This window comes from Balaenoptera acutorostrata, chromosome 17 (genome assembly GCF_949987535.1).
Source record: "Balaenoptera acutorostrata chromosome 17, mBalAcu1.1, whole genome shotgun sequence".
Classification (NCBI taxonomy): Eukaryota; Metazoa; Chordata; class Mammalia; order Artiodactyla; family Balaenopteridae; genus Balaenoptera; species Balaenoptera acutorostrata.
The window spans coordinates 8,310,992-8,331,939 of record NC_080080.1 but is presented as its reverse complement, the minus strand read 5'-3'; the positions used below and the strand labels follow the sequence as shown (position 1 = coordinate 8,331,939).

The 20,948-nt window shown below is 53.2% G+C and overlaps 1 protein-coding gene and 1 long non-coding RNA gene across 2 annotated transcripts in view; one reads left to right on the top strand and one right to left on the bottom strand.

Annotated features, from left to right (window-relative positions):
• Positions 1-14,804, bottom strand: part of NDRG1 (N-myc downstream regulated 1) — a 56,109-nt gene extending 41,305 nt beyond the window's left edge. Inside the window, exons 1-2 of the mRNA XM_057531790.1 lie at positions 14,661-14,804; positions 2,525-2,605 (exon numbers count right to left, since the gene is read on the bottom strand). Of these exons, the coding sequence (XP_057387773.1) occupies positions 2,525-2,587 (63 nt within the window). The 5' untranslated portion in view covers positions 2,588-2,605; positions 14,661-14,804. The remainder of the gene's footprint in view (positions 1-2,524; positions 2,606-14,660) is intronic.
• Positions 14,805-15,593: 789 nt separating this feature from the next.
• Positions 15,594-20,391, top strand: LOC102998470 (uncharacterized). The gene is made up of 3 exons (XR_451621.2): positions 15,594-15,706; positions 16,931-17,080; positions 19,139-20,391. It is a non-coding gene; the product is annotated as an uncharacterized LOC102998470 (long non-coding RNA).
• Positions 20,392-20,948: the final 557 nt, after the last annotated feature.

Below are 20,948 nucleotides of genomic sequence, written 5' to 3'. Positions count from 1 at the left end.
TGAGGGAGATTAAAATAGCTTCACACCCCCTGGGGCTGGGGTTAAGAACATTAGGGAGTTTGATAAATTCAGGTGGAAGCAAATGTGGCCAAAAATACTTCGTGTGTGTGTGTGTGTGTGTGTGTGTGTTGCTAGGAGGGAGTAGAAAAGCTATTCTGAACAACACTAACCTTCAATATGTTAACAAGAGTGCAGAGGACATCCAGATTGAGGACAGACATCAGGAAGAACTTCCCAATAGCAAACCTAATTAAAAACGCTTTGCTGAGTCAATCTAAGGAATTGGAAGGTTTACTTCGATCTAAACCTTGAAAGAAAGGGTCCATATCTACTTAGAGACAGACTGACATGTAACATGGAGTTGATAATCTTTTAGATGTTTGTTTGAGAAGTAAAATTTTCCAAGGGTAGCACTATGCTGCCTAAAATATATAAATGCTGTGTTTAAAAATGCATTTACCCTTGCACTCAGCGATGCCACTTGGGGAGTTTACCTTAGAGCTGCACCTGCATGTGTATGAAATGGTGTACATGTAAGATCCAACGAGTGTATGAACATCCTGCAGCCCTGCTGGTAATGGTAACGTGGACCCAAGTGTCCACATACAGGGCACTGGTCAAATAAACGTGGTGGAACACTGTGACACTGGAAAGAGAGAAGCAAGTGCTCTATGGACTGATGTTGGAAAGGTCTCCAACATAGGTGGTTAAATAAATAAAGCAAAGCATGGTATACTATTTCATATGGTTTTTCAAAAGGGATAAGAATATGTTGATATGTATTTGTATCACCTAGGGGTTTTTTGTGTATGTGTTTGTTTGCTTTTCAATACTGTGTCAAAGATTCAGACAGAAGAGGAAATGGATTTGCAGCATGAATAGTGAATAGTATTATAGTTGGCAAACTATGGCCCTCCCCATTCCTCCAACTTTTTTTTTGTAAATAAAGTTTTATTGGAACACAGCGAGCCCATTTGCTTACATATTGTCTAGGGCTGCTTTCATGCCGTAACTGTAAAACTGAGTAGTTACAACAGAGACCATGTGGTCCTGAAAGCCTAAGATATTACCATCTGGACCTTTATAGCAGATGTTTGCAGACCCCTAGCATGGGAATGATCTCAAGCATTCTGCAGCTTTGCCTGGCCTGGCTTCTAGTACTAGCTGTGTCACCTATCCAAATGAACTTGGGAAATTCCCTTCCCAACAAGACCAGTTTCCTTATCTATATAATGGGAAATAGAAAGTTTCCTCTCACCTTCATAATGAAAAGTCCATGAAATAATGGACCTAAAACAGAGCAGCCACTAGCAGAGTCATAAAGGAATTAAATAAGCCCATTCCAGGGGCAGCTGGCCTGAGCTTGGCTCCATGCCCCACATTTTGTAACCATGTGACCGACCGAAGAGGACAAATTAACCTCCTGGAGACTCAGTTTCCTCTTCTGTAAAATGGGAACAATCAATGAACCTAGTCTCTAATCAACCACAGCCTTATCCTTCCGTTTAGCAGGAGAAAATCCACGAAGTATGACTGGCCCAGAGACAGGCACACAGGACGTGGCTCATGCATGCTAATTATTACTTTCAAAAGCATTAATTGACCTTAGAGTAACTGTACTTTTGAACCTGAGCTTTACATTTTATAAAAGGTGTCTCACCACCGGCCGTTATGAGGCTCCGTGAGAACTGGGACATGAACATAGTTTAAAAATACAGTGTCAACTATGTAAATGAAAAGGCTTTCACATCCATCCACAGCCGGTCCAGGATGGATCGTGCCAGGCTGGGCTGTAGGGCAGGGGCTTCTGTTTCCAACAGGGAGGCCTTGTAGACCTGAAAGGTTTGGCCAAAAAGATGGTAATAATTGTAGCAGCAAGAGCTCATGAGCAAAGCTGGTCCCCTTCAGGGCGGACAGGTTTCTAATGGCTCCACATGAATTAACCCACTCTATCCTCACCCTGGCCCCATGACATAAGTCCTAGTGTCACTGTTTTTTAAAGTTGGGGGCCTGGAGCACAAAGAGGTTGAAGGATTTGCCAGTGGTCACAAAGCTGCAGGGTGTCCCAGGCAGGATCTGAACCCAGATAGTCTGGTCCCAGTGTATGTGGCCTTAACCTCTAAACTATGGGGCAGACAGAGTCGATGGACAATGGGCTTCATGCTGCAGGTTCTAGAATCACAGGATGCCAGAGGTGGAGGTGCTTAGAGGAACTCTGGTTCGATGTCCTTACTTCACAGATGAGATCAGTGAGGTGAGGGCAGAAAAGCCAGCGGCGGGCGAGAGGCCTGGCCACAGTGCCTTAGCCCTCGGGAGTCAAGCTGGGACTTGGACTGGTACTGCTTGTCCCTTTGCATTCCGGGACAAGGTGACCTGTGGAAACCAGGAAGCAGTGGACATGTGCGCGTGTGCGCATGTATACACACGTGGCAGTGTACATGCATGCGTGTTCCTAGCGTGCACACACGTATGCCCGTGTACAAGTGGGCACGGGATGGGGTTAAGCAGGGGCATCTCCACTCACCTCCCCTTTCTCCACCAAAGGCTTCACCTCAGCGAGGTCCACGTCCTGCAGCTCCCGAGACATGACCCTGCTGTCACCTGCCTACAAAGGGACAGAGCGTAGGAGGTTAGCGCTTCCTGCTGACAGATGTTTTCGGAAAGGAGCAAATCTGAGGCCAGGAAGCAAGCCTTCTCTTGCACAGCCCAGCAGCTCCTACCTCCTCCCCACCGCCCCATCCCATCCCACTCTCGCCCCTGGGGACCCAGGGGAGTAGATTTCCTAGGATGGGAAACTGAGGCTTACGGACGCGTCTACACTCAAAACCAGGCCCTCACACCCAGTCCAGGACCACCCACCACACCGAGGACGTTTCTCCCTGCATTTTAGAAGGAGACCCACATCGCCGAGCCCAAAGTCAGGCAGCCCCAGCTTGACGACCAAAAGGGGACAGAAGGTCGCGGAGGCCCGCCACAGGCAGGCGTGGCACTAGCTTCCTCCTCAAACTAGAGGGGCCCCAACAGAGGGGCGGCCACGCAGATGCCCCCGCGTCCACCCCTGTGCAGGGCATTCTGCTCCTTGCTGCGGGGCAGGGGGCAGGGGGCACCTCAAGCCAAGGGGTCTGACACTGAACACTCAGGAGGATTTTGAAAGAAAAAGGACTTTCGAGGCAAAAAGCACTTCACGAGCCAGAGCGGAGGTGGGAGAGCAGGGGTGGGGAGGGTAGGGATGGGGGCAGAGATCGGGGTGGGGCAGAAGAGGTCCTCCTTGGCTCTGACACCCAGGCAAGTGCAGAAGAACCAAAAGAGCTAAGCTGAGCAGAGTTCGGCTGGTGGAAATGCCACCATAATCGACTCCCTGGGGAGCGAGGCTTGGGTGGTGACAGTTACTGAGCACACACCTGGGTGCCTAATCAAGGACCTGGTGGCATAAACGTTTCTCGTTACGGATGAATAGTCAAACTGGGAGAACAAAGCGCCCACCAGTACCGGGGTGAGGCACAAAGAGCCCAGAATGAGGGTTCCATGCTGCAGGCAGAGGCCGACGAGATGGGGTAAAGAATAAGTGACAGGAGGAGGCCAGGGACCCTCAGGTCACAGACCCAGACCTTCCGAATCGGGTACTTGGTGAAAAGCCGCCTGACCTCGGCCCTCACGCTGCTCCTTTCCAGGATGGGGACCTCGCCCCAAGCTCCCCACAGATGTTAGCGGCCAGAGAGAGAATGCAAGTCTCTGAACTTCCAGCCCGGGGCTCCTGAAGATCCAGCTCCCCGAACCCAGAAGAGCGCTCTTTGTGACACACCTCTCAGAGGTCAGCGGGCGACAGAGCCGGGGCCGCCCGGCACCCAGCCCTGCGCCGCCGGTACATGGCATTCCGTGGGCAGATCCCCTGGGACGCTCGGGTCTGGGGCCCCGGCACGATTTTCCCCAGTAGATAACCAGCCCCACAAGAATGCCTTTATGCAGCCTTTGGAGTCCAGGCTCCAGAACATTCTGAAAACAAAGTCGGTTTTATACTTGTGAACATTGCTGGGCAGCTGCCAGCTTGGAAGCAGGAGGCATGAAAAGCCAAGGTCTGTCGGCCTTGCTAACTCAGCGTGTTCGTGGTCCCGAGACCCTGGCCGTGGGACACCTCGCCTACACAGCCCAGGGAGACTTCCAGAAGCCCGGGGCTCTGGCAACGCCACCCTTCGTGCTCAGAGGGAAAGGACTTTACATTTCACGGGGGCTCCTTCAGAAGCCAGGGATGAAGTCGGGGTCTCCCGCTACCCCCTGCGCGGGCCCGGGCAGGCCTCCTTCAGCCCCATGTGCGAGCTCCTTAGGACAGGAAGCCTTCCCGGCCCATTCCCTTCCCTACCTGTAGCTCCTAGCATCACGGCCAGGTGCAAAGTCGGGCCTCAACTCGCTTGTTGAATAGATAGATGAACGGCTTTTGTGCAGCTTCAGAGCAATGTTTGTACGTAAATTCACTCTTACATGATCACTAGGCCACAAGAGTGAACCGCTTTGAAAACAGGTCTACATTTATAAGGGCTCATCCCAGGCTGCAGTTCAGCCCGGTGTGCTCAGGTCTCCTTGGCTGCCAGATGCCATGATTCCACTAGAGTGTTGGCCTCCAACTGCCCCCTCATCCTCTTTCAGAACAAGAAAGAGTTCAAGTCCAGCCTTCCTGGCTTCCCAAACATGCTCCCAGAGAAATCTCTTTACTCCACACCTTCTTTTCCTTCCGACAACCCAGCTTCCCAGACCCCAAGAGACAGTGGGTTGAAAACTGGCACGAATCCCTTAAACATCAGCATCTGAGAATCGCTGCTTTGGGAGGGTTGGGTGAGGGGGCCTCCCGGAGCCCCACCCCCCATGTGCTCAGGGCCTTGGGGGGCTCAGGGCGGAGCCCACAGAGAGCTATCCCGGTGTTTGTCTAAACGAGGGTGATTCTTTCCCCCCCCCCCCATTTGGCGCTGTCTGGAGACATTCTTGACCGTCATGACTGGGCAACGCTACTGGCATCTAGTGGGTGGAGGCCAGGGCAGCTGCTAATCGTCCCGCAGTGCACAAGACGCTCCCGCAGCAGAATTATCTGGTCCCAGTAGGGAAGAGGCTGAGACACCCTGGCCTAGACCAAGAAGCAGCTAGTGAGGTCCCCAGGACCCTGAAGTCTGCAGGGAGACCAGATAAAGCAGAGAGACGCTCCAGTTCTCTTTGTCCGGGGCAGGGGTGTGCCTGCAGGTCCGGGGCAGCCTGTAGCTGATAACCGTAACTGCAATTGTCCCGACAGGAAGAGCTGGCCAGGACCTCCATCTAGGTCACTGCCCGCAATAACCAAGGCTGCCCAAATGCGCTGCACAAGGTGCACCTTGAACCTTCCCTCTCCCCATGGCCCCCACCGCCCTCCCTGAGCTACTGGAGGAGCAAGAAGACAGCCTGCTTGTCACCCAGCTCTGCCGACTTAGGCCACTTGAGGCCAGCCCTTACCCTGTCTCTGTTGCCTCAATCCAAAAACTTCGCCAACTTTTGGTTCAAAAGCTGTTTGCCTAAAGGAAACCTTAAAAGGAAGTTCAGTACATAAAAATTGATTGTTTTTAAGAAGAAAGCTGACATGCTTTGGGTGAAGCCAGGGATATCTCCCAGCAGCCCCTCGTGCTCCCCCTTCCCATCATCTGCCACCGCCCCCCTGGCAAGACTAGCCCTCAAAGACCATCTGAGTTCCAAGAAGCGTGGACTGTACGGCAATTTACTCGGAGGTGGCTTTCCCGTACGGTAGGTTCTCATGCGACAGGCACTGAGCAAAGAGGACCCCTGATAGCTCCGTTGACAGCTCTATTATGTGACAAGTCAGGGACCGATGGGAGGTGACCTGATTTGGGTGCTCTGGCTGGTGCCCCCGCCCCCTCCAGGTGCCACTCGGAGGGTCACACCCAGGGTCACTCCCCGCAGCCGACCTGAGGCCCCACTTGGCTCAGCAAGCTCTCTCCCTGCACTTGAGGCCGAGCGCTGGATGGCCGTCCCTGCCCTTCTCCACGGCCTCCTGAAGAGTCCCAGCGCAGAGTGTCGGACTGAAAAGGGCTGAGGCAATCATGCAATGGACAGGGGGTGACAGGGCCAGGCCGCACAGGGCACAGGGGTGGGAGCCCAGGAGTCCGACCCCCGGCCCTCTGCTCCAGCCTGTAGCATGGGGATGGGGCCGTACCTGCCAGCTGTGTCTCAGCACAGAAGGAAGCTGCTCCAGACAGGAAATGAGGTTGGGACAGGCCTCCTTCTGCTAAAACCCCACGCCGTGCCCAAAACAGGGCTCCAGGTCACAACGCCAGCTGCCCGACTGGTTTATACCACATTTTCCTTTCCCACCTACTTGCCCAGAAGGAATTCTGAGAAAACCAACATCGCAGAAGTGAAAGGTAGCCAGGAGCTAGGGGGGAAGACTTGAGGGTCAGACCTGGGCATCACCATTGATTGGCTCTGTGATCTAACCTCTGAGCCTCAGTCTGCTCATCCATGAAATGGGCATAACAACTCCTGTTCCCAGCGAGTAGCAGCGGGGCTTAAATGAAACTATGGCACACAGCATCTGGCAAATAGCTGCTTAGTTAATCAGTGCACTTTTCTGGTTGCCTCAGAGACCGCGGACAGCTGTGGGGACATAGTCTATGTTTTTTTACATTCTTAGTCCCCGAGTGGCCCAGCAAGCAGGGGACACAGAGAAGAGCTTCAGCAGGTGCCACATCGGTTTCCAGCAATCAGACCCAATGCACCATCACGCGGGTCAATGAGTAACAAAGGCCCAAGGGGGGCGGGCAAATACCTTTCCAGTTCAACAGACCCAGGAGTCAGTCAGCAATTAGCTGGACTTCATGGGTTCCAGGGAAGCCAAGACTGAGATCTGTCCAGAGGAGGGAAGTAGGTGACCTCGGGGACTGGGAAGGCAGCGGGCAGAGGCATCTCAGGCAATGAGGTCACGTGAGAGCTGTTAACCAGTCACCGGGAGAGCGAGGGGACACAGAGCCTGGGATTCTCAAAAACCCTGGTAGTGCAGCAGGAACACTGCTTAGGAGTCGGGGCATGGGAACCCTGCCACATGACTTTCCCCAAGTCATTCATCCCCTCCCTGGGCCTTGGCTTCCCTTCTACAAAATATGTGGCGTGTGTTCTATGGACAGCACATGGTCCCCAAAACTCAGGATGGATGGGAGCCTAGGCCAGAGGGTGCTGCACGCAGACAAAAGGGCCGTGCACCCTGGGGTCCATCCAGGGCCCCATGCAACTTGGCTCTGCCTGGATCCATCTGCCCTGGGAACCTGGAAGAACCTCTCCTCCCGGCCTCGACCCCTCCCTGTCCGTAAAACAGGAGTCTCCCTCCAGCTCTGGCACTCTTCTAGCAAGCCACACAGGGGGACCTATCTGCAAGTTCTGCGGGGCCCCTAGAACTCCCCCGAGGCAGGGCGGGGGTGTCCAGCAGACAAACATCCAGGATGTGCTCTGGGAGCCCCAAGATACACCCATCTCAGCAAGAGTGGCCAAAACCCTGCACAAACACAGCAGGATCGCAGCAACAGGAACTTCTATGGCTCCTCCTGGGCTCCAAACTCTGTCCCTCCTTTGAGCTTTCCAGCAACCCTAGAAGGTGGACCTTATCGTGAACAATCTGACAGGGAAACGGAGGCACAGAGAGATTATGAAATGTACCCCAAGTCACCAAGCATCAAGATAGCACAGCTTAAAGCAACCTTAAAGGGGACAGTTGACCATGACACCAGCTTGCTCTAAATAGACACACATACCGTGCACCCAGCCCCGGGGTAAGGATGTGCTGAGGATGGGCTATATGTGTGCCCAGGAGGCTTCTCCTGTGTGGATCAGCTGGGGGAGTCATGTGTTTCTCCCTCTACCGTGGGCAGCCCCCCAGAGCCACCACGAGAGCCCCCCTTCCCTGCAATGCCACCGGGATCTTCCTGTAGGTTCTCAGCCCCCCTGAGCCACCACGAGAGGGCCAGTCCACGTCTTAGACTTTTCTATTCTCCCTTCACAATACCCAGAAGGACTTCTGTGTTTAGCTTTTCCCCAGAGTGCCTTCCTGACATGGCAAACCCAATACTTTGAAAAAGGGTTCACTGCATTGTTCTATCTGTTCCTCAAGGAGGTCCCTGGGAGAATGTGGATCTGATCATCCCAGCTTACAGATGGGTCACCTGAGGCTCAAATGCCAAGGCCCATGTGACTCCCTTAAGGCCTAGACTCCATCCTTCGACGTGGGTGCAGGTGTGCAGGGCAGGGGCGGGCAGACCACAGCCTCCTGGAGTCCTTCAGTGAAGCAGAGAGAGAGGGCCCAGGAGCGACTGTTGATAAGTTTGCATCGATTGTGATGGTCAGCCAGTGGTCCAGATTTTGTCTGCTCCAGAACACGCCTAGTTTCCAAGCCACATGAAAGCGGTGTTTTTCCCAGCACACTGGGCTCTTTATAGAACAGAATTTAAAAGGGGGGCGGGGGGATCAATGGGTGCTGCTGTCGCCACATCTTCCCCGAATACAGGGATCCCCAGAAGGTTCCAGAGAACAGTCCCCCGTCTGCATTAACCTCAAGGAAAGTAGCCTTGGGGTATGCCTTGCCTCTCTCTGCCTTGCTGTGAATGCGTTCTTTGGTCCTTTCTTTGCCAAAGAGATTTTGATGCCAAGCTACCAGGCAGTTCGTGGGTTCTCTTGATGTTTTCTGGACCTTTCGAAATCCAAGGCTCTGGGGAGGGTGAGGAACTTGGTGGCCTTAACTCTCAATGTTTTTCTTAAGTAATAAACCTAGTAAAAAACATGGCTGGACTCACTGGACCTTCAAGAAAGTTCCCCAGTTGAGGGGAAAGGAAGTCAAAAATAGGACTTTCGAAAGTCAATAAAACAGTGACAACACAATTGCGGAAAAGATCAGACAATCAGAATTCCTCGAGGCCCCTGGTGCTTTGCATGGGGGTTGAACCTCAGCAGCATTCAACAAACTGTCTGATATTGAAAGAATAAAAAAGGAATCACTAAAGAGAAGACACACCCCAGCTGCATGCATTCCCCAGGTACCAGTCTAGAGCTGAAATGGAACTTGTCTGTGTTCGGCCAGAGCACAGAACAAGCAAGAAGGTCAGGGAGTGTGTCTGGGACACAATAGCAGGAAGAGGGAGGGGCCAGCTCTTGGTCCTCGCCCACCCCCTTCCCTGCAACACCACCCAGGATCTTCCTGTAGGTCTCAGCGGAGTTTTGGCAGCCCAGCTACGTGTTTGGCAGAGAGAAGATCAGACCGTCTGCAGGGATGAGCAGAATAACAGAAGTCCAAAGGAGGATGCTGGGTGGGTTAGAGGATTTTTCTGAGAATCTGCGGGACACGCATGGGCGGCACTGGATGGTCTGTGAGATAATTTGTGGAAAGCACACAGACGGAGCCAGTGTTCGCATTGGATGTGGATGTAGTTTCTTCCTACAAAACCCTTTGTCCCCGAGATGGGATGAGTGCCACGCTGACGAGATCCTTCCCCGACTGGTCTTGCTGCTTCTACCCTCTGGATGGCCTTCCGACCTTTCCTACACAAGAGGGCCCAAGTTATTTCCTTAATAAGTGGAGGTTTCCTTTGGACCAACATTAATTGAGTGCCTACTAAGTGCCAGGCTCTCAGGTCTATGGGGAAAAGGGTGAATAAGGAGACAGCCCAGAATGATCCAAGAAGGGTACCTAACCCAGCCTGCCTGCCTGGAGGGGAAGGCCAGGGAGGGCTTTCTGGAGAAAAGAGACAAGTTCAATGATTAATAAGGAGAGGGGAAAGGAGGTGAGGGCTCCCAGTTAAGAGAGTCCTCAGAATTACCTGCCTCTTAAGAATGCCTCTCACACCCACATTCAGAGAGGGCTGCCCAGAACCTTCTCAAAGCCAACAGGGTGGAGTCGGGGGTCAAGATGGGGGAACAGGATGGAACCCCGGTCCCCATCCACCTCTTTAAGCAGAGCTGCACATGGGCGTAAAATTTATATGTACAGAGGTTTCCACAGGTTTAAGGAGGAAAAAAAAATCTATAAAAGATAAGGCCCCCAGACTGCTAAGGAGCCCCATTCCCTACCACCTGCTGGAGGAACAGCCCTGCTGGAATGGAAACGCCTGGAGATGGACCCGGGTGAGCAGGGGTTGGCAGGTCTTCAGTAAATGATGAAGTCAAAGATTGGGTCAAAGAGAGACCTATGTGTGGACCCGAATTCTGTAATCTGGTCTGTTCTGCAGTGCCAAGTCAGATTCCCAGGGTTACCCAGGTCTCTTCTCACAAGGCACCCACCCTGGAGAGCTGGGCTCTATGCACACCTGATCAGAGCCTCCCACCCCTCCTGCCCCGCCCCCCTCCCCCCCCCCCCGAGAAGCCTGGGCTGGCGCAGCAGGCGGCCAAGTGAGTGTCCAGGGAATTTAACCTCCCCAGGCTCTGCAGCAGAAATGGCCAACCCGCCTGTCTCTGTCTCCAAACATAAAGAGAAAGAGCAAGTAGAAGGGCAGGGCTGGAACCAGACTGAGATCAGGGAGGCAGGAAGGGCCGCCTGAAATGAATCCAAGAAACAAAGTTCAAGTTCTAAAGACAGGTCCAGAAGGATCTGGGCAGGGAAAGGTCCAGGGCGGCTCACGTGGAACAGAACCCCATCACTTGATTCTGGACAAGCAAGTGACCTGCGCAAGCCTCAGTTTTCTGACCTGAGAAATGACAAGGAAGTCTCCTATCTCAACTGAACCAGGCGATGCCCTGAAATCACAAGTCACGTTAGCCAGATAAGAGCTACTTACTGAGTACTGTGTCCCCAGACCCTGGAGTATGAGAAATGTGGCCACCCCTTTCTTTTTCTCTCCCCCTACCCATTATTCTGGAGCAGGTATCCTCAACTCTGGCTGCCTTCAGTACACCCTACCCCCAGCCCAGCCCAGGGAGCTTTGAAACAATGCAGATTCCTGGCATATCCCAGACCTACTAGGCCTGGAAATCTGCATTTCAGACAAGGTTCCCATTACATTTTTATGCGTTCAGCATAAGCCTAGCTTTTTGTTTTTTAATAAATTTATTTATTTTATTTATTTATTTTTGGCTGCGTTGGGTCTTCGTTGCTGCGCGCAGGCTTTCTCTAGCTGCAACGAGCAGTGGCCACTCTTTGTTGCGGTGCGTGGGCCTCTCATTGTGGCAGCTTCTCTTGTTGTGGAGCATGGGCTCTAGGCACGCAGGCTTCAGTAGTTGTGGCTCACAGGCTCAGTAGTTGTGGCGCGCAGGCTCAGTAGTTGTGGCGCACGGGCTTAGCTGCTCCGCGGCAATGTGGGATCTTCCCGGACCAGGGCTTGAACCCATGTCGCCTGCATTGGCAGGCGGATTCTTAACCACTGCACCACCAGGGAAGCCCAAGACTAGCTTTTTGGAAAAACCTCAAGAAGCAAAACATGAGTCCAGCATTTGCAGGTGCTCCCACTGGTCTGGGTAAGTTTAGAACAAAGGTTCCTGCCACTGATTGCCAAGGAAATGCCTTGTCATTTGTGGAATTGATTGACAGCAATGTCCCTCATAGTGTCCTTACAGGCGAGTACTGTTCTCAGTTCCTTCCATGGATTAACTCAATTCATATTTACACAACCTAGTGAGACAGTGTCTGTTATTCTCATTTTTCAGGGGAGGAAACTGAGGCCCAGAGCTCCTGATTGCCTCTCTGTACTTTTCATTCAAACCCTTATGCAATACCCCAACATGCTATCATGAAAAAGAACAAAGGCTTTCAAGTCTGACTCTCTGGATTCTAAGTCTGGCTCTCCCACTTTCAGTCACGTGGCCCACAAGCAAGTCCCTTAAACATTCTTAGCCTTGGTTTTCTCATCCATTCAATGGAGCCAAGACAGCCCAAGCAGAGCTCTTGCAAGGACGAGAGGGGATGCGAGGATACAGCCACTGATCTGAAGAGAGAGAGGTCTTGTCCCTCCCTGGCCCCCTCCGCCTGAGTCAGGCCCCCTCCTTGCTAGAATCTCAGATGCTGAGTCATCATCTTGGCTTCCTTTCTGAAGCACAGGGCCTTCTGAGTCACGCCTTGGATGGGATTCTCTGGAGTTGGGTCCCAAGGAAGAACTGCAGCTTCAGGCCATCAGAAAAACACAATGCGATCTTTCTTCCCCATCCTTGCTGAGGCAGCTCAAGCCAGATTTCAATGCACTGAGGGGAGGGAAAGGGGGGTCCAGCTCTGTTTAGATCTGGGGTCCAAGCTGGAGGAGGCAGCCCAAAACCCATCAACCACCGCTTAGCGGGACTGCAGCCCTTTCTCACTAGACTGAGTCTGCTAATCTCTCAAGAACACACAATTCACACTGAAAATCAATCAATCAATCACCCACATGCCGTCTGGAAAGTTTCCTCACCAGAAACTCAGTGAAGAGCCAATTTATTTTTGCCCCTCTGACAGCAGAAAATAAATCTCTCAAGACTGAGACCCCCTTTCACCACCTTCAATCCCAGCCAGGAGACCCCTGGAAAGGGTCTTGGAGAGCCGATTCCCAGTTTCGGCTCATCCTTGGTAAGTCGTTCCCTGTCTCAGTTTCCATCTGTAAAATGGGTAGAAGTTGGACCAGTAACTTGTGTGAGTTTTTAATTCCAGTCCAAATTATCAAACCAATGGATAGTAATCCTGGATTTGCTTCTCAGCAGAGGAGACCCCAAGAGATGCTCCAAGGTCTCCTTGGAAAGCCCAGGCACATGCTACCACCAAAAGGTCTACTGCCTCCTTGGGATGCTGGCTGCCGGTGGGATCATCAGGGAGTGGGGCAGAAGGGAAGGAGCCATTCAATTCATTCAGCGTCTGTATTTGATCCCCGCCCAAGGGCCTGGCCCTGGCCCAGGTGCCAAGTGATGGGGCGAGGCAGGCAACGCCTTCCTTCTCCCTCTCTAATGAGAGACAAGGTCCCTAAAAGCTAAGAAGGGACATCCCAGGCTTGGATCCTTACACCAGAGCACTGTCCCTTTGGAGGTTTCCCAGAACTTCCGGACCACTTCTACCTCCCCTCCTCCCCTGACTCCCACCCTGTGCCACTCCGCTCCAGCAGTTACCGCCACAGAGGGCTGGGGGCTGCACCCGCACCTGCATTTCTGCCCTACTTGGTGAGCCCCTTGAAGGCAGGTGCCGGGGCTGACACTCTCTGTACCTTGCTTATTTCAGTTCACGTTTGTGAAACTCAGTAACGATTCCAGAATTTCTTTACAGGAGGAGGCTGTGCTGGAAGGTGTGCCTTGAAACTGCACTTTTCCTAGCAAGAACTCGGTTTGTGTTTAGATATTTTGCTCTTTAGGAGAAGGTGAAGTATGGCTAATGGCCATTAGGAGGAGGCTACAGCCCTCCTGCGTGGCCACTGGCTGAACGCTCTTTGAATCTTTAATCTCTCCCAGTAACTCAAAGGAACCAAACAAACTTCAAACTGAAGCGCCCAGGACATCTGCGAAGAAGAGTTGGTCTCGGGCACAAGACAACCGGGCCCTCCACCACCAGATTTCCCTCCCCCACCAGCTGCCAGGCACCTCCCCCTTCCAAGCCACAAATCGGTGCTGCCCCGGACCCACAGGGACGTCTGACAGCAGAGGCGACAGACGGGCGAGTGGGACTGGTGGGTTGGCGTGGGGGGGAGGGGTAAGGAAAAGAGCCACTAACGTGGCCCAAGCGGTGACCGCGCGCTTGCCCCGGAGCCCACCGCTTTGCACACGCCCTGCCCGCGGCTGAACCAGAGACCGCGGCGGATGGCCGAGGAACGTCCGAGCGACTCCAGCTGCTCTTCTCCTGGGGGGCAGGAGAGGCGGGCCCGGGAGGCAGGGGAGAGAGGCGAAGCGGGGGAGGGTGGGCGGAGGCGAAAATGACGCCACTCGAAGCCCCGGCCGGCGCAGGGCCGCCAGATGCCCACGCGACCCCTCCGGCCCAGGCCACCTCTTCCGCGACGCCACAGTGCCCACCCCGGGCCACCTCGGGGGGCGCACCCTGCCACCCTCGCTCCCGCGCGTGTCACACGCGCTGTGACACACCTCGGACCCACCCCACCACACACACACACACACACACACACACACACAAGCGCGCCCCACCCCGGCTCCCAGGCTGAATGGGCCCCCGCCCCTCGGACGCACCCTGACTCTGGGCACACCCACGCCCCCTTCTCCCGCCTCAAACCCATCGCCGCTCACCCCTGCCCACCGCCTTTCTACACACGCGCACTCAACCCCTCCTTCCCCAGACACCCCACTGCAGGGACAAACGCCACCCCGCCCCCGACACACGCACTCTTGGTCCCTCCTCCTGCTCCCAGCTCCAGCTCGCCCCCCGGCCCGCGGCGCCAGCTGTGATCTGGGAGGGCCCCGGGAGCGCGGGCAAGGTGTGCCCCGAGCCTCTCCACCCCCGACCCCGACCCCCAGGATCCCACTTCCTCAGCTAGGGGAAAGGTGAACGGGGACCTTTTTTTCCTCTTGTAGCCGAATCGAAACCCCTCACTCCGGCAGTGCCCGCGCCCCCAAAGCCCCTGCTCGCTCTCGCCCTCGCGCCACGGGGAAGCCGAGCACTTGCAGCTCCGCGGGGCCACAAAGGGCGGTCCAGGAGCTGCAGCAGCACCCACGGGCGACCGATCCCTCCCCGCCCGGCGGGAAGAGGGCGTCAGGCTTACCTGAGGTTGAGAGAGAAAAGCAAAAAGAGCCGAAGCTAGGCTGGCGGCGCCCAGAGGGAGCGAGGAGAGCGGCGAAGAGAGGCTTGCGCTCCCGAGCCGGAGCTGGGAGCCAGGGGAGGTTTGTTTATGCCCCGGAGGAGGGCGATTTTATAGGCGCTGCGGCCCCGCCCCCCGCGCCTCGCCCCGCCCCCGCCCTCCCGGGCCCAGCTCGCAGCGGGGACACACCCCTCGCCGCTCCCTCCTAGCGGGCGCTCCTCCCGCTCCCTTGGGCGCCCCTGGCCGTGCTGGGGCAGCGCGCGGCGGGCGCCCGCCGGAGCCGCCGCCTGTTGCGCAAGCCCGAGTAGGGGCGCGGCGGGGAGGGGCCTCCGGTCCCGGCGGCCGTTAGGCTCTGCTGTCCCTTCCTTCGTCCGGAAGGCCGGGGCCTCGGCGTGTGCAGCGGGCGTGTGTGCACCGGGGATGCGTTTGTGCGCGGGTGCGTGTGCCTGTGCGCGCTCGTGCGTGTGCATGCGGACTTCCGTGTGTCTCTGTGTGACCATCTCCATCTCAGAGTTTCTTCTTCCGAGTCCCGTCGCGCCACGCCCTGACATCCCTTACGGGCGACTCCCCACTTCCTCCAGGTCTTAGCTCCCGAACCCCATTCAGCTGCCTCCTTGGCTTCCCGGAGACCCGCTCCCTGCGACTCTCACCCCATGCCCCTGCCTTGTTGCATCAGCTCTCCGCTGAAATGCACGCTCGCATTTAATCACGTCCGTCTTGCTCAGCCCATCCTACACCCTGGACACCGCCCAGCCCCCGCCCCCCGTACCGCTTCCTATCCTCCTCCCGAGTTCTGAGCCCACCCGCCCTTTCCCGCCCCGGCGTCCTTCTCCCCGCCCCCAGGACCCTGGCTGGAAGGGAGGATTCTCACTCTTTCCTCTCCTGGATCCCAGAACTTGTACTGAACACCCTTTCCACGCTTAGCTGCCTTGTCTGCTATCTGGTTTTTGCCTCCGTGTTCTCAAGCCGCTCTGCAGGTCAGAATGCCCGGCGGAACTCTTTTTTATCAGGTACGTGCCAGGGCTCCACCCCAGGACAGTTCGATTAGAATCTCAAGGATGGCAGACCGGACGTCTTTTAAGAGCTTCCCAGATGGTTCTAATGTGCAGCCCCGGTGAGAATCACTGCACTGAGAGAGCATCATTTTATGGGTGAAGAAAAGACCCTGTCGTTGTCCCCAGGCCCCTTGCCCAGACTTGTGTTTGCAGGGACCTGCGCCCCTCCCCCTCCGTCTGCCTGCCGGTGGTAAACCTCTTCCCTCCACCAGCCCAGGCTTTGCTCAAGGCAGGGGCCTGCCTCTCTTCTGTGCGTCCCATTTGCCTGCATGGGCCCTGATATTTACCTATTCTGTCATTCCACAAATATTTATTGAGCCACTGCTGTGAGCCAGGTCCTGTGCTCAGCTGCTGGGAAAAGGAGTGAAAAGGCAAGGTCCTTTCCCTGGGGTTCATAGCACAGGAGCCCCAAGGCTCAGTTTCTCCATCTGCACAAGGAGAAGGTTAAGCTGAGCTCATTCACCGGGTAACCGGATTGAGCACCTGCTCTGTCCAGGCTCTGTTCTAGGCTCTGGGGACCTGGTAATGAACAAAAAGTTTGCCTCTTCCAGATCCGCCCTGCTGTAGGAACACCCTCCCTGGTCTAGCAGTCCGCAGGCCAGCTTTCTTTTACCCCACTCACATACATCCATTTTCCCTTACCTCCCCCATTTTGACTTTGAACACACATTTATTGAGCCCCTATGGTTTACTACCTGGCAAAAATATAGAAGGTCAAGTTCAAAAGTGGAATAGGCTGCCTACTCCTTCATTAACAAGTGGAAGCTTTGAGGAAGACTTGGGGGTGGGGCATACAGAGCAGCCCAGACCTGCAGCCAGATTTGCCCAATGGGAGGCTAAGCTTGTGCTTAGGAGCCCCAGCCTTCTGGAAGACAATGAGCAGAGAACAAGTGAGAGGACAGAGGAGACAAGGTACCAGAGGCAAAGAGAGGAGAAAAGAAGAATTCTACAGGGGAGTAGAATTTTCTGAGAGGTGTGGTGTTCTTCGACCAGGGTGAAAGGAGATCGTTGCAGAGTCCAAATCAGCTTGGAAAAGTTCTGATGTAGGTGTCGTTTGGGTCCCAGACTCCCTCTCATGGGTCCAGCACAGCTCACTTTTTCCTTCAGTGCTGCAATGCATTGTTGTTTCTGCGATGCGCTGAGTACCAGATGAAGCAGTTTTCTTGCATTTCGCTGTAGGAAGGACTGACGTGGGGGCAACCCTGGCTGCACATGCACGGGTAGAAGATGCTCGTCCTGTGAAGCAGCCCCAGGGAACTGAGAGCTTCCTGCACCTCCGCATCCCCCAGCCCAGGCCAGCTGAGACAGCAGAAGCTCTCGGAGCCAAATGTGGGTGCAATTGTATTGAACGGTTTAAATTATTTCTCTTTCTCACTGGTCAGCAGTAGAATTAGGTTTGCTTAGTAAATGCACGTGTGCTACAAAGCCATCACAGAATGAGACTGGATTTTCTGGACTAATGTCCCTGGAAACTTCTAGTTAGCAACACCAGAATTTTTTTCATAGACTATTCTAACTAAAAGGACCATAGGCATCATTCATTCCCGGCCTTCTTTCGTGGAGTTCATGGGTACTCAGGGTTGAGAGAGACCCAAGAGAAAGCTGGAGTTCAGGGGAAGAATGCCTGATTTCAACACCCAGGAGCTGTGGTACCTTGGGGAGTTACCCTGCCTCTCTCTGCGTCTCCTCTGGGTAAGAGGAGCCGTCAGACCTTCTGACCATATTTTATGAGCCCACTGCTGCAGTTCCATATTTTCCCCTCCCGTTAAGAGGAGAAAGTGTCCCTGAAAACCCAGCATCCCCCAGCTCTAGTATTGGGCTCCGCCCCCCATCTTCGAGCTTCTCCAGAATCCATATGTCCCTCTCTTGTGGGTCGTTCTAATCAACAAGTACACATTCACGGCAGTCACTGACGCATCCTAACAATCCTCTCTTACCCCAGGTTACCGTTACCGTAGCCTTAACCTCTCCCTCTTCCTCCCCAAACTTCTGTAAATAGATGCCCATCCACATAGTCTCCACTTCCTCATCTCCGCTTCCTTTAACTTTTTAGTGTTTAATTTATCAAGTTGCTCACGGGTCAGTCCTGGCTTAACAATTCTACAAAGCTTGTTAGGAAAAACAGTAGCCTTCTCCGCCTCCACACCCCACCCCCCAACTTTCTTACTTCCCCCTCCTCCTCGGAAGCCAGTACTTTCATCTCTTTGCAGATCATTTGTATCTCATCTCTGCCACTCACCAGCTTTCTACCCCTGGGCAAGTTCTATAATTTCCTGCCTCAGCCTCCTCATCGAGAAGATGTACTCATAATGACAGAGTTAAATTCTAGGGTTGTCGTAAGAAATATGAGTTACTACATGTAAAGGACCTGTGAAAATTCCTAGAACAGTGCCTGGCACATAGAAAGCCCTTGAGAGAATGTTAGTCACCACCATCATCATCATCATCACCATCATCATCTCATCCCACCTCTCCTGACATCTTGCAAAGTACCTGATTCATACAGAAATCCAGTAAATATTGGTCGAATAAGTGAGTGAATGCAAACGTTTATTCCTGAACTCTCCTTACTTTATGCAGCCTTGCTTGGAAACTTTGCTGGGAGGGGAAGGGATCTCTCTACTTGCTTCAGGAGCACAAGTGGAAGGATCTCTATCTGGGGACCTAGGTACATTCTCCCAGCCCTCTGAGAGCATCCTTGACATATAATGTCCAGTTGTGAGCAATGGGGAAAATCTGCAAAAGGAAAACAATTCCAAAGGAGGGTAGGTGTTAGCCTATGTTCAGGGTATGTAATGAATCTTTTACTTTGAACAGAAATGAAGAGGTATACAACTTTTGGCCCATAAAAATCAGGGTCTCTTTGCTCCTGGTTTGTAATAGTTTGTCAGGGATGCTGTAACAAACTACCACAAACTGGGCGGCTTAAAATAAGAGAAATGTATTGTTTCACAGTTTTGGAGGCCAGAAGTCCAAAATCACGGTGTCAGCAGGGCCTTGCTCCCTCTGAAGCCTCTGGGGTAGAATCCTTCCCTGCCTCTTCCAGCTCCCGGTGCTTGCAGGCCATCTTTGGTTTTCCCTGGCCCATAGATGCATCACTCTGATCTCTGCCTGTGTCACCACATGGCCTTCTTCCCTTGTGTCTCTGTCTCTGTATCTCTCCTCTTCTTATGAGGACACCAGTCATATTGGCTGAAGGGCCCACCCTAATGCAATATGACCTCATCTGAACCTAACTGATTACCTCTGCAAAGACCGTGTTTCCAAATGAGGTCACATTCTGAGGGGTGGAAATGAATTTGGTGGGTGGGGTGGGGCAGCGGTGACAGGATTCAACCCAGTACACAGTTAATATGTATTTAACAAATATCTTTCATGTATTTGCAGAGAGACCTACTTACCTGCCGGCTCGGGGCAGCCCTGATGCAGCTACTCTGGGATGATCCTGCAGTGGTTCTTGCCCCGCTTCCCACCAGCCGCCCCACTTCTGTCATCTACCCTCTCCGTTCCCTTCATCCCATGCTTGGCTGGCATCTTGAATAACCTAAATCATAGGTCCTGCCTAATTAAACCTTCTCTTGCTCTCGCTGCCTGCCAAGTTCACCACCCCTCCCCAATGTGTCAACGGAGATGTCCCCCGACATGTCCAGATTTTTCTCTCCGTCCTTCAGTCACTGGGTTACTCACCGCTTTCCCTTGAGTAGACCGTCATTCCTTCACCTCTGAACCTTTGGCCAAGCTCTCTTCTCCTTCTAGAAAGCCCTCCTACACCCCCTTCTCTGGCGTTGTCACTCATCTGGGGAAAACACTGATTTAATCTAGAAAGGACCTGCCTGAGAACAAAGCTAGTGTGGAGCAGACTGATCTGGGAGATGCTGAGAGCCGAGATGCCACCAGATTGGTCACCCCCATTTCAGCTCTTCCACTGTCCCTGAAATTAGGCACATGGGTATGGTTTTCACTGTCAGTGAACGGGGAGTGGAAGTGATTCATGTCCCTTCCGGATGGGGACTTTAACAGCCAGCCTGTAATTCACCTCCTGTCCTGGTCATTCTTTGCCCAGCCACACTGACTACTCCAGATGGTAGAAGCTCCATCCCCTGGGCCCTGGAAGGAGGAAACTCAGAGCAGAGTCCCCAGCTGACCAAAGTGGACGTGTGACAAGGAGAAGAAATAAACCCTGTTGCCACGTGCCACTAGCATTCTGAGGGTGTTTGTCACTGCAGCCCAACACAGCCCATCCTGACTGGGTCACCATCCTCCAAGGCTATGGCAAATGTCAGCTTCTCCAGTAAACCTCTCTTGTTCTTCTCCAACTAGATTCACTTTTTTAAAAAATTCAGGACATGGAAGCAACCTAAGTGTCCATCATCGGATGAATGGATAAAGAAGATGTGGCACATATGTACAATGGAATATTACTCAGCCATAAAAAGAAACGAAATTGAGTTATTTGTAGTGAGGTGGATGGACCTAGAGTCTGTCATACAGAGTGAAGTAAGTCAGAAAGAGAAAAACAAATACCGTATGCTAACACATATATATGGAATCTAAGAAAAAAAAAAAAAAAGGTCATGAAGAACCTAGGGGTAAGACGGGAATAAAGACACAGACCTACTAGAGAATGGACTTGAGGATATGGGGAGGGGGAAGGGTAAGCTGTGACAAAGTGAGAGAGTGGCATGGACATATATACACTACCAAACGTAAAATAGATAGCTAGTGGGAAGCAGCCGCATAGCACAGGGAGATCAGTTCGGTGCTTTGTGACCACCTAGAGGGGTGGGAGAGGGAGGGTGGGAGGGAGGGAGACACAAGAGGGAAGAGATATAGGGACATATGTATATGTATAACTGATTCACTTTGTTATAAAGCAGAAACTAACACACCATCGTAAAGCAATTATGCTCCAATAAAGATGTTAAAAAAAAAAATTCAATACGTAGTTGGTCTAGCATTTAAAATCCATCAGGCACTATGTGAAGTGCTAACAATAAAGAGATGAAAACGGCATGACTCTATAACTGGAATTGTTACAAATGTTGTTAAGAACACAGAGTCTTAGAAGACTATATGACCCAAGATCTCACCTACTCTCAAGGTTTTGGAAAAACCCTCCTGAAAAAGGGGTATTTGAAGCAGGCAGCTGTTAGACTAGGCACGGATAAGCATGCTCTTACCACCTTCTGCCCCCAGA